Raw genomic sequence first — 12,646 nt, 5'->3', positions numbered from 1 at the left:
AACTCGCGATCCAATTTTCAGAGAGTGCGCGCGAAAGTGGGGAAAAAACGAAATCGAGAAATTATCACGCGAAACGCATCGAGAAGCACCACTGACCGATTTGCGCCGCGGTCGTTGCCGACAGCATAAATCAAAGAGGGAAACGAGAATCAAAGGGAATACTAAAAACAAAAGGGGGGGGGGGGAAACGTCTACGTAGATCGACGATACATGTTAACGTACATAGACGTGTATAAGCTTCCGGCCGATAAGGTCGGCCTGTCCAGCGAGATCCATTTTAGAAAAAGGGAGAACAGGGCGCAAGAGGAAATACCGAAAATCCTGCCTCACGACAGCATGAGCATTAAGTGTACCATTAAACTCTACTACTATGATGGGATAGGAAAGCGAAGATGTGTACGCGTGCACGAGTTGGTCCGCATGTTGCGCGCACGTGTTGTGTGTGTGTACGTATGAGAGAAAGAGAGAGAAAAAAAGAGCGAAAGGGACAGGGCGAGGAGTTTTAATACCGAGATGTGTAACTGAATAATCTAACCGTCGTTTATAAATGAATATATATTAAGACAAATACTGAATATATATAAAGTAAATATATATTATATATATTATTACTGCATTGCATAGATAGTATATATATTATATGTACGACGACACATACATATATATATGACTATTTTCTTCTATGAATATTGCGTATGTGAGGTGAGTGCTATTTTCATTGTACGTCGGAAGACGCACCGCGGATCCGTAACGAGAAACGCGAAATCGCAACGCGATCCACGTGAGACTCCAGATCGGAAACCTTTCCAGCTTCGTTCTCGTGAGAGCAAATCATTTGTCTGTACGTAGTATAAACGAGTGCTTCGGACTATTTTCGACAGCTGACATCTTAATAGGGAAGTCAGTGGAAGACAGTTCTCCGTAGATTCACTACGTAACGCGTGTACTTGATTCGACTATAACGTACGTCCTCAAAAGATTTCATTGCCGCCTCGTACACCTTCCGAAAGTTCCGATCGATTTGGCGAAATACGTTACACTACCGCGCGAGATTATTGCTCTTCGATATCTTCAATATCTATGTTGTCCCCCGCGGCGCGTCTTGCGCCAGCTATCTCAACACCGAGCTATACCAAAAAGCAAATTAATAACAAAAAAAGACATGTATGATGTGTAAGCCAAGTGCCTTGTGTTCTGGTAACTAATCGTTGACTTTTAAACTACGATATTAGGGGAAGTGAAAACGCGAGCGAGAAACATGAAAAGGCGAGGGACGAAGAACTTGTCAATATCAGCTTACGCAAGCGTGAGCGAGTGCTTTTCGGTGGGAGACGAGTGAGGGGATCCCTTTATTTTTCACTGAGAAAAATGGAAAAGGAAAGAACAAGCGATACTGGACGTCACATCCGTTCGATTCCCGCCAAGTGCTCTGCGTTGCAAATTCAGCGATTCTGGTAGAATTAAATCACCTACGTTTCGAAGTGTATTGTTTTACAGTGTTCTGTGAAGATATATTGACCGCCTTGCACAATTTACTTAGCTAATTCGCCAAGTTCAAATGTACGCCGAATGTCGTTTCAGTCACGTTCTCTTTGGGTCGCTAATTGTTTGGGAAACAGGCATAAGGTAGCTCGTATTTATTCCATGTTTATGAGAAGTGTCGGTGCTTCTTGTTGTCCACTATTGTCCATTCTTGTTGTCTACTATTGTCAAGTCTAAGCGGTATGCTAACATTGTGCCAAACAAAACCGACGATACAGCCAACACGCGTACCTGGTTCCGCAATTTCGACTGTCACTCACACGATTCGATTTTACTAACTCGTTTCTTTCGCTTCCCGCACTGCCCGTCGGGCATTACACAGTACGACTCTTCGATCCGTTAATGAAATTATCTCGATGATTTTGCAACGCACTGACGAGATATGAAATTTATTTAAATTAAAAACTTCGACGAGAAAAAAAACCCAGGCAATAATTCCCGACTTCTATCCCGCCTTGTTTTCATTGCGAAATCGTAAGAAAGAATATCTGAATTCATACATTCTGGGAGGGGCACCTGCAGTCTCATTTAGCTTCGATAATTTCCGTGATATTAATGACGCGACACTTAATAATATAGTAATCGGTAAACGTATTATCAATAAAACAACTGTAAGTGCAAATATAAGTACTACAAATTTTTACCGACATTCGACGAGGATGAGTAAAACGTGGAAATATCGCTTTTCCTATAAGAAGAATATATTGATAATTTTGAGATATAAAATAGAGGTAAAAATCGTTGGGCGATACGGACAAAGGCCTTAAGATAAATCAAATTCAAAGGTATGGTCGCGCGAGTGTGTCGTTCTACCGAAAATTCAATCACGGAAATAATGTAAGCGAGGTGAGAACATTTGGCGGTGTGTCACCAGGGGACATGATGCGTGCGAATTCGGGACAGCGGGACGAGTAAGGACTACCTATTATCCTGACAACGGTTGTTAGTAGAGATACTTCTGCCGTAGCGCAGCCGAGGCCCCCGTACGGGGCCTCTTTCATCCGAAGCGGGCACTGTTTGGTGTTGTGATAAGGGGCAAAAGAGTGGTAGAGCAACAACAACAAAAAAAAACAGATGTAAGTCGCGAGTGTTACGTGCGAATGGGACGAGACAGCCGAGCGAGATGACCGAGTGTGCGTGTGCGTTTCTTTCCAGCGATTCTACACTTAACGTATATCTCTCAAACTGTAAAACGCTAGCTATGTCTACAAGGAATTGATGTAAATAGTAGGTTTCGGTAGATAGCAAAAGTGTCGTGGCCGAGGGAGCTCTGCATCCATGACGCAACGAGGAAACTGCCTCGCAATCTTGTTTATCAACTGATAACGAGCTAATTTACAAAATGGCCGCATAACCGCGTGTTTAAGTTCCTCCGGTGGCGCGCGATTATCGTCGCAGGTGCCGGTGATCGTGGGGGATTCGCGAGGGGAGCGCTGCAAGTCCTGAATTAAAAAAGTAATAATAATTACGAGATAAAAGAGAATTTCTCCGAGATGGTCCTCCGAGATATTTTTACAAGAAATTGGATTCCCGCCGGGGATATAACGAGAGATAATAATTAACGCGTATAGAAGCTCGTGCCAAAAGCTCGGTCAACGGTGCTAACGCCGTCTCCTGTAGGTAATTCGCAAATCAATAATCTATAACTGGTCGACGAGCGCTGGTGAAATTCTCGATTAACGCCGTGCGGCAATTTCGCCTCATGGATGCACTGACAGTGGATGGAAAAGACCCTAAAGCAGACAATCCTCCGTTAGTTAGTCCTTTAAATGCGAGTTGTGCCACTGATCGCGGGTGTGAATGCTTACGGAAAGTATTAATTTATAAGACGCAGGCGTAGAGAAGGCCCTGAACGTGTTAGATTCCGTCATAACGATGTTTTTTCGTCTAGATAGAGTATAATGTGGACCTTCGTCGCGCACGGGCGACAGTGGATACGAGCGTAGATGGCCATTTCGTGCGTTTCGCGCAACGTGCGATAGTCGGCTCGTGAGGCGAAATCTACGCTTTCAATTCCTACGCGGTTACTTCTTCCTTTCGTGAGCACCGCGCGAGATATGTGGAATCGCACAAGGTATATGCATTACGCATATACACGTAACTTTTGTCTTGACTGATATAATCGACGCTGGTATCCACGTCAGCTCGTTTGTGTTGCTCTTGTATTGTTAACGATTACTGTATCTTCTTCCTCAATGATCTCCTGTGCAATCGGTGCTGTAACGAGGATTCAGTTGTACGAGCGTTGATTGGCATTCACGAGGAACGCGCTTTGTATGTATAACTTGCGCGATTTACATTGAGAAACACCGGTACGAGGCGTTTTCGACGCCGTTCGACGGAGGCGAGACGGCGATTCACAGCCCTGGAGTCCCTCTGATCGGAGTCCAGTCAGCAGACGGCAACTCTTGATCGGTCCTTCTGTTTCCGGCAGCTCCCGAAAGGAAGCGAGAGAAAGAGAAGGAAGGAGAAAGAAAGAGGTAGAAGTGGCGAACGCGCATTCTTCTCTCTCGCAGAAGTTTGCCAGAACTGACCCGGTTGGCCAGACTCTGATTGCAGGGATTCGAGCGGAGCCCGAGTGCAAAGCGGCGGCCGGCACTTCCGACAGCTCGTCGCTAATTAGTCGCGAGCGCGAGTACAATGAGTCTAATTTTATTGTATGTTAAATGTAACAATCCCGTACCTATTGTTATCGTTATTATTGCGGTGGCTCCCAAGACGCACCGGCCACCAAAGCTGCGACGACGATGATTTCCACGGTATCGATGCCTGCGAATCTGCGTACTTATATCCGCGCCACCTTGTATCTCGCGAAGATCCGGCGACAAATAACGTTGCGCTTACGAAACCAAGGCGAAAGCTACGATCGAGGGACACGCGAGAGCCTTCTCGCACGAATGTCGGTGATTATCGCTTTCTCGCTAATCGGAAACGGCGCGGGGAAATGAAACTGTATCGAGTCGCACGTCGTGGACCTGCCGATGTCGCTCCAAGCGTTCTCGTTCTCGCGTTAAAGCACCACGGCTGGAATGATAAATCGTGAAGAAGTCCCGCCTCCCTCGATCGTACCGCGTAAGATCGTTCTCGCGCGAGCGTTCCCCAGCAAAAAGGAAAGCGGGGAAGACGCTCAACAATAATCACTGTGCCAAATTCGTCAAGTAATCAAACCACCCAATCAAAAATCTCGAGGCAGCGAGAACCGGGTTGAAAACCGCAAAATACAGCGAAAAGGGGATTCGAGAAACGGCGAGAATCAAAATGCTGCTCACGAATCGAGCGACCCGAGTGACGAGAAAGAGCCGATCTTGTCCGTCGCGAGGTGAAAAATACGAGGGGTCATCGCCGGACGCTCGACTCCCGAATTTTTAGACCACGTGCATCTTTCTGTCCGACGACGACGCATCCCGAGCTCACAACATTTTGCCGCGACAGGAGGAAGACGGCTCTCGCTCGCGCTTACTCGCTTCGCTCGCTCGTTCCACCCGGCTCACCGAGAGCCCTCCGCGGACTTTCTCGCTCCTCAGCCACCGACCCTTTTTAAGATTTAAATACTTTTTAAGCGAGAAGAGAGGAGAGAGAGGCGCTTCGTGGCCCGCAGCGGCGAACGTGTAGTATGCAATAATAACATGTATAAAGAGCATGTGGATTTTATATGTGTCGTACTCGTACATGGAAAAAAAAGCACCCTCACCTCCCCGTTCCTTCTCACTTCTGATATCGATCAATCGAAACGACTGCGTTGCGAACCCTGATACACGTGACGCAGAACCACCCTCGAGAGTCGCCCTCGCGGCCCCGTCGAAATCACCCCCGTCAATCAAAAGGACGACGTTCGAGGATCCCTCGACGACGTGTATCGCGAATTTCGGAGCAGTCTCATTGAAAACGTACGCTGCGTGCACTCCTCCCTCTAATCCGACGAATGTACAGAAAATATTGTTCGTTAACGGTCATCATTCCGCGACTATCTCTCTCTCTGTTGCTGAACGAAATGAAATGAAATTGCACTCGGCGATTGACTCTCGAGGTGGTTTCACGAGGAGGAAGCGCGCCGACAACTTTTTCCATCCGCGCGCTTCCGCGTGCCAAGTGCTGTTAACGATAATCAACATTGGACGTGTGTCGAAGCGCAAGAGTCACGGCCGAAGCTCCGAATAGAGAAACGGATCAATCTAGAGAATTAACGTCCCGCTCGCGTGTGTCCGCGACGGCGATGTCTCGCGAGGATTCTTCGTGTAATCTTGAATTAAGTAGCTCATTAAGTGGAAGCAGTATTAAGAACCATAGGTCCGCGTTCTCTTACTTAGCGGCGCGTTTATTGCCAAATGTAGCTGCCCGAGTCTTGTTTCTGTACGAAAAACCGCACGACCGCGTCGCGAGAAATGGACACGTGTGTGCGTGCGTGTGCGTGCGCGTGTGTGTGTGTGTGTGTGTGTGTGTGTGTGTGTGTGTGTGTGTGCATTTAGCGCCCAGAACTGCGCGATACGAGATACAATTAGAGAATATGATACGTGCCATTGATCGTGACGGAAACGCAAAGCGATCGCGGGACTCGCGGCGCGCTCGAAATGTCAACGAGTGACCGGCGTTGTTAAAACGATCGAAGGGCTGGTTTTACCGAGGGAGGATCAATTTTCATCTCCCGTTTAATGCGCTCTACGTCGTTTCCCGCGGGTAAAAAAAAAGAGGTATTCTCGGTCAAGATTAATTGGCGGTAAAACTGGTCTCTCGTGCGGACGAAGATTTCTTTTATCCTTGCGATTGCATCCGCTCGATGGGCTGGACGAGTACTTAAAGACATTCGCCAATTCCCCCTTGACTCTCTGATCGTCATCCTTCCGCCGTGTAAGGTATACATAATATAAATGTATATATTTATGATTGTCAAAGGTGTCCGCGCATATTTTTATGTATGTCAGGAATGAAGTCCCGCAGTCTGTACAGATCGATCGTTGTCTCGCTATCGTGCTCGGTGTCCCTTCACTTTTGTATATAAAACTGTAAAAGAATGATCCCCCTCGTCCTTCCCTGTCAGCCACGAGCGCGTACGTCCAGCCCTACAGCAGGAAGGAAGAGAGCTTCCCAAGTGTCTACGTTGCTTAATTGTCGTATCGTTTCGCTTTCCTTTCCACCGCGTCTTTTCCTCACGCACGTCGTCCTCGGAAGAAATGAGAAGAGGCGGAGAGCGCCGGAAAGGCGCTCGAAGTCGCGTTGTACGAGTGAGTGCGAGAGCGGGAGAAAAAAGGGCAGAGCGAGATAAGAGCGAAAGGGTGAGAAAACGGAGGGGGAGGCGAGTTACGGACATCTGACATATCAAAACGATTCTTCTTGACAACCACATAGCAATACCTCTCCGCTCAATGATAGAAAAGTTTTTAAAAGAACGAGAGAGAGAGAGAAGAAAACATGTAGCAATCTTCCAAATGTAACAATCTTCTTAATCGGCGGCGGGCAGGCTCTTAGGAACTTTGTATCTCCAGTTAGAAGCCGTAGATAAATCTAGATACGCTTAGCTGGATGCTTATAGAAAGAGCTGGGACGCGAGAAAGGCTTCTGGATTTCGTTGTCGATCGAATCCTTCGGAGATACTTGCAGATCTCGCTATGCTGACGCAAAGCTACGTAAAAGTTACTTGACAATCCGGCCGCTTCGATCGAGAACTAAACGAGCACGATTCGAGGAATTTGGCTTGAGAACAGTGTCATCCTCCGAGGATACCGTCGTACATGGGAAACGATTTCTTTCAGGGTCGCCAATTGTGAAAATGATAATCAAAGCGAGAATCAAAAGAGAGGAAATCTATACATTCCTTATTAATTTTGCGAAATTTTAGAAACATCGCTGTTGACAGCCGCATTATATTTACCTGTTGATGTATCCCTTGCGAACAAAATATACACTGTGCGAAAAATATTCAGACGCCTGACTTTTATCAAACGACACTGTAATGCGTAACGATAATCATCCGCGAAGTTAATACAACGGCGACTCTAAATCCAATCGTAACGTTATCAAATAAAAGGCGTCGCGAAAGCCGCGAATATTCCAGCGTTTCTCACGATTTGTGTATGTGTACCGTTCCGCGATACCTTCTGCAAAATTGCATCGAGAACACGAGGAAAGAGAGAGCAAGGAGAAATCGTCCATCGTTAATTTCGTACCGTGACGTAACAATCGAAGAGGAAGAGACAACGGATCGCAGAATCAAAACGAAAGCGAGACTTGAAATACACAGCGAAGATGATTAAAGGCGGGTGAATTGCAGGATCGGAGGGCGAGTGGCTTTTTCCAAAATCCAAGTCGACTCCACTTCAATTTACTCTATTGGCTGCGTGTATCAATTGTATCTTCCTCGGTGCGCAAGTCTCTTCAATCTTAATCCAATTGACCCGCCGTCGTTGCACGAAGATCGTTCAGATCCCGATCTCAAGAAGTAATCCGTGTCTTTCTCTCTCTCTCTTCAGATATCTGTATCATTACGTAGACTCGCGTGTATGCGAGTATAGGTTCTCAAATGTCACGTGTTAAAAGGGCGTGACAACACCGATACGTAAACGGTAGCTAAAAGGTGCGACAGACCGCGAGGGCAAACGCTGACGAGCGGGGCAGACGGCGAGAACGCCTGGGCCCCGAGGACACAGGACGACGAGACGTGTTCGCTAGATGCAAGGATACGTACTACAGTACAAGATAGACAAAGAGAAAAAAAAAACGTTTGTAAGATATCGACTAGGGTACCGAGACGAGAGTTTCCCCTGTATATTTAGCAGTACGGCAGAGAGACAATGTGTAAATGTATGAAAGATCTGTCCCCCTTCCCGTCCTCCCCTTCCCCCGCGTCCGCTCCCTCGAGCCTCCGCGCCATCCTTTTCCTCCCTCTGTACGACGAGTGTAAAAAAATATCATGTAATTAACACACCGATAAATATACATGTATATATATATTTATTATATATAAATATAAATATATATGTACACGCGTATGCGCACATGGGCGCGTATACGCGCACGGGCACGGCACGGCACGTACGCTCGTCGTATACGCGCGCTATGGCGAAGATGATTGATTGTGAGTCATTTAAATAATTGTTATATGTATTTTCTATATATTATGATAAACTAATATAATGAGATATACATATATATACATATATGCATATACATATATATGTGTGTGTGTGTGTATATATATATATTATATTGAGATGACATTACGGTACTATTAACTATTAAGTGTAGCTAATTTAGAGACTAAGCGGGGGGATACTGTCCGCGCGATCGCGCGCGGTTAAAAGTTGGCCCGCTCTCCGCGGGGTCCGACGCTTTTTACAATACACTCTCCGCACATTATCGAGAACGAGAAGGGAGAAACGAAGGGATGGCAGGCGGGAATTGCGCGCGCGCGAGCCACTCGAGACGGCGGCCCCTGCCAGCGGTCATCTCCCTTTTCTCGGCAACGCGAACGGCCGTGGGGCGCGAGGCCGAACCGGAGAGTAAAACTAAAAAATAAAAATGGCGATTAGGTCGCGCTCCGCGGGTCGCGCTCGTCTCGAGTGTTCGCGCGTCGGAGATCGACGACACTCGGGGGGGAAGGTAGGGCAAGGGCGAGGGCGGGAGGTACACACGTGACACGGACAACACACAAACGACGCATGCACATACAAACAGACACACGCCGAGTGACGAAACCACAACGCGGAATTTGCAACAAAAAAATAATGTATTTTCTCACTCCCACTGCGCGAGGTGTATGTTCATCGCTACGTCTTATTTGGAACGAAAACCTAAATATTATATTATATAAAATTACTGTATAATTGTAACGAAAATTGTTTTTCAAACGATATGGTATTTTTATTGTAGATATTATTATATAACAAATAAAAATCATGATTCATTGTATCCATTTCTCTTTTCGCCAAGTCGACGATCTTGTCCCTTTTTTCTCTCGCGATTGAATAGAAACGATTGTCCAGGGCCGCGGTCCGATTCGCGCTTATAGCGCTGTAAGCATCGTACCTGTCTTCGTTTAACATTTTATGTACCGCGAGGACAGATTGATGCTCACAGCGCTGCGAGTGTGACTCGGGCCGTGCCCAGTGAGAAATGATTCCCAGTGAGAAATGATTCGTCGATCGACGTCGAAACGACGTCGAATCGACATCGACACCGTCGAATTGACGTCGATTCGACATCATTTCTCACACTGGGTTCGTCGCTCGATGTCGAATCAACGTCAATTTGGCGGTGCCGATGTCAATTCGACATCGATCGACGAGTCGTTTCTCGCCGGGCGGCCTAGTTCGTCTCCAAGTTAGAAGAATGTATGCGTCTTACCTTTGGAAGATGACGTTCGAACTGCGATCGGCCGCGGTGGAAGACGAGGCGATGGAATTCCCAGGAAGTAGCGCGCGAGACGACGCAGTCTGTCTGATCTCGCATCCGCGACGTTCTGCAAATCAAGCGCGAACGCAATTCAGACGTGGCGAAGATGCAGATGAACGTGGATTGTACTTACCGATCGGAAGAATCCGGCGATCCGCCGTCCCTCGTCCTCGCGAGCGAAATGCAAGCGCGATCAAGATGGCGGCGGGCCTCCGTTTCCCGCGCCGCGCGCGGTCAACTTCGCGCGTCCCGAGACCGACGGCACACGCGAGACGCGCAAAAGTCGTAACGACGAAGCCGGTCTGATCTCGCACCCGCGACGTGCTGCAAATCAAGCGCGAACGCAATTCAGACGTGGCGAAGATGCAGATGAACGTGGATTGTACTTACCGATCGGAAGAATCCGGCGATCCGCCGTCCCTCGTCCTCGCGAGCGAAATGCGAGCGCGATCAAGATGGCGGCGGGCCTCCGTTTCCCGCGCGCGATCAACTTCGCGCGTCCAGAGACCCTCCCGCGCGTAACTTCGCGTTGGTACACATTCCGCATTACCGAACCACAATTCTGCAATAACAGAGAACAATACATACTCGATCTTTAGAACGGTTATTATTTCGCATTATTGCGCAAGATGAATTGATATCCGCGCGATCCTCGCGAAATCCGAAAGCACGACAATCAGTTTGTCACTTTTACGCGCGTAAAGCCCGTGTCAGGATGCAAACTCATAGAGTGCAAACTCATAGAGCGGAACGGTGTACGCGGAAAATCGCGGAGCGAGAGCCTTGACCAATCACGAGCGTTCCGCTGTTTTCGGTGTTGGTCAAGGCTCTCGTTCCGCGATTTTCCGCGTACACCGTTCTGCTCTATTGGCCGGTATTCATAGTCTATTCTATTGCATACGGTAGTTATTTAAAAATACGTTTATTTTTATCGTTAAAAGAGGATCCAAAATACGCGCCATGTTCTTTTATTGAAAACTCTATTCAAATGAAGCGGCGATTGCCTGAATCCTATTGGCTACGGAATATCGGCGTCCATTTCGCGGAAGCACGCGCCGCGAGCGCCACCGACAACTTCCTCTTCGTCCCTTTCTACGACGTGTTGTCCGGTCGCCAAGATGCAGAAGGTGAGTCCCGCGATCCGTCTTCGCGATCGAAATTGCACGGTTGACGCGAACATGAGTAGGTACTGATCGAATCTCCCTCTTTCTTCTCCCAGAAACAAAAGGAACCGATCCACTCCGTGCAGGTCTTCGGACGCAAGGTGAGCCAAAGCGCACTTTGAGAGGTTAGGTTCGCGCGTGGCGTGTTCTGACGCGAGTCTTCTTGTTGCAGAAAAGCGCGACCGCGGTCGCCTACTGCAAGCGTGGCCGTGGAAATCTCCGCGTCAACGGTCGGCCGCTGGAGCTGGTGGAGCCCCGCGTGCTGCAATACAAATTGCAAGAGCCCATACTGCTGCTGGGCAAGGTGAGCGACTGCACGGGTGGCTCAACCCGTTGAAGCCCTTCGCGGCGGGGGAGAAAGATCGCCGGTGCAAAGCCTTGCGCAAATCTGTCGCGTCCGCTCGTAACCGTGTCCTGTGATGTTCTACTTATTCCGAACATGATGGTTCATGATTTAGCTGTAACAGTCTGAAAGCGACCTCACCCTCGAGCCGCCGCGAGCGAGTGTGAGATGCGGCTTTTCATGAAACGACCACGCCTCCGTTTATGTTCCAGGAGAAGTTCTCCGGAGTCGACATCAGAGTGAGGGTGAACGGCGGCGGTCACGTCGCGCAGATCTACGCTATTCGGCAGGCCATTTCGAAAGCTCTCGTGGCTTACTATCAGAAATGTAAGCGTAAACGAACAGTTTCTGTTTGCGCATTTACTTTGACGCAATTGTAATCTAGTATAGATTCATTTATGCAATTTACTCAGATGCAATTGCAATCTTGTATGGATTTAACTTGTGTGATTTATAATATTTTGTAGATGTCGACGAAGCCAGCAAGAAGGAGGTGAAGGACATCCTCATCCAGTATGACCGTACGCTCCTTGTAGCTGACCCAAGGCGGTGCGAGCCAAAGAAGTTTGGCGGTCCAGGCGCCAGAGCGAGATACCAGAAATCTTATCGTTAATCTCCACAAAATTTACGTCTTATATTCATATTGAATAAAAAAAAAAACTTAAATCTATGCATTCTATGCATCCTTCCCTGCCCATTTTTTGCGTAACCAAGACTGTACATTTTTCTTATATCTTTTACTTGTTTCATATATAAAGTTACTATTGGCCAAATAGCTTCTATTATTAATATGCCTTGGTGTCGAATTGATGAGACGCCCGCCTAGCGTGTAGAGAAATCCAGGTTTAAACCCTGGCTGTGGTAATATTTTCCGCAATAAGTTTTCTGTATTGTTAAAATTGCCGGATACGATCAAGAAAACACCGATGTTAATTACTGCTGGCGACATTTAAGAATATTCTTATTAGTGTATTATTAATATTCAAGTTCCCTGAAACGAGTAAAATTATTTTCAGAGTATTTATAACTGACACAGATTTAACTTTTCGTAAAACTGACGATTCTTTTTTCTTTAATTGTGCTCTCGCACTCGTAAGTTTACGTCCACTCGGTTGAGAGAGAGAGAGAGAGAAAAAAAACAAGTCAAATAAAATTTAACAGATAACACGATTTATAGATAAGATTAATTTCGCAAAAAATTCTCGATAAAAAT

General features: G+C 47.2%; 1 protein-coding gene across 1 annotated transcript; it reads left to right on the top strand.

Moving 5' to 3' along the window:
- Positions 1–10,992: 10,992 nt before the first annotated feature.
- Positions 10,993–12,103, top strand: LOC105564616 (40S ribosomal protein S16). The gene is made up of 5 exons (XM_012017121.1): positions 10,993–11,054; positions 11,147–11,191; positions 11,263–11,394; positions 11,646–11,760; positions 11,901–12,103. Exons 1-5 carry the CDS (start codon positions 11,046–11,048, stop codon positions 12,044–12,046), a joined length of 447 nt encoding a protein of 148 aa, XP_011872511.1. The 5' UTR covers positions 10,993–11,045; the 3' UTR covers positions 12,047–12,103.
- The last annotated feature ends 543 nt before the right edge of the window (positions 12,104–12,646 follow it).

This window comes from Vollenhovia emeryi, unplaced genomic scaffold, assembly GCF_000949405.1.
Source record: "Vollenhovia emeryi isolate VEMERY1.0 unplaced genomic scaffold, V.emery_V1.0 DF939161.1, whole genome shotgun sequence".
NCBI classification, from domain to species: Eukaryota; Metazoa; Arthropoda; class Insecta; order Hymenoptera; family Formicidae; genus Vollenhovia; species Vollenhovia emeryi.
Note: the sequence above shows the minus strand (reverse complement) of the source record. Positions and strands in the feature narration are given on the sequence as shown.

Coding starts and splice junctions, on each gene's coding strand:
- LOC105564616 (XM_012017121.1), top strand. Junction 11,395..11,645: donor CCATACTGCTGCTGGGCAAG/GTGAGCGACTGC, acceptor TTTATGTTCCAG/GAGAAGTTCTCCGGAGTCGA. Junction 11,761..11,900: donor CGTGGCTTACTATCAGAAAT/GTAAGCGTAAAC, acceptor AATATTTTGTAG/ATGTCGACGAAGCCAGCAAG.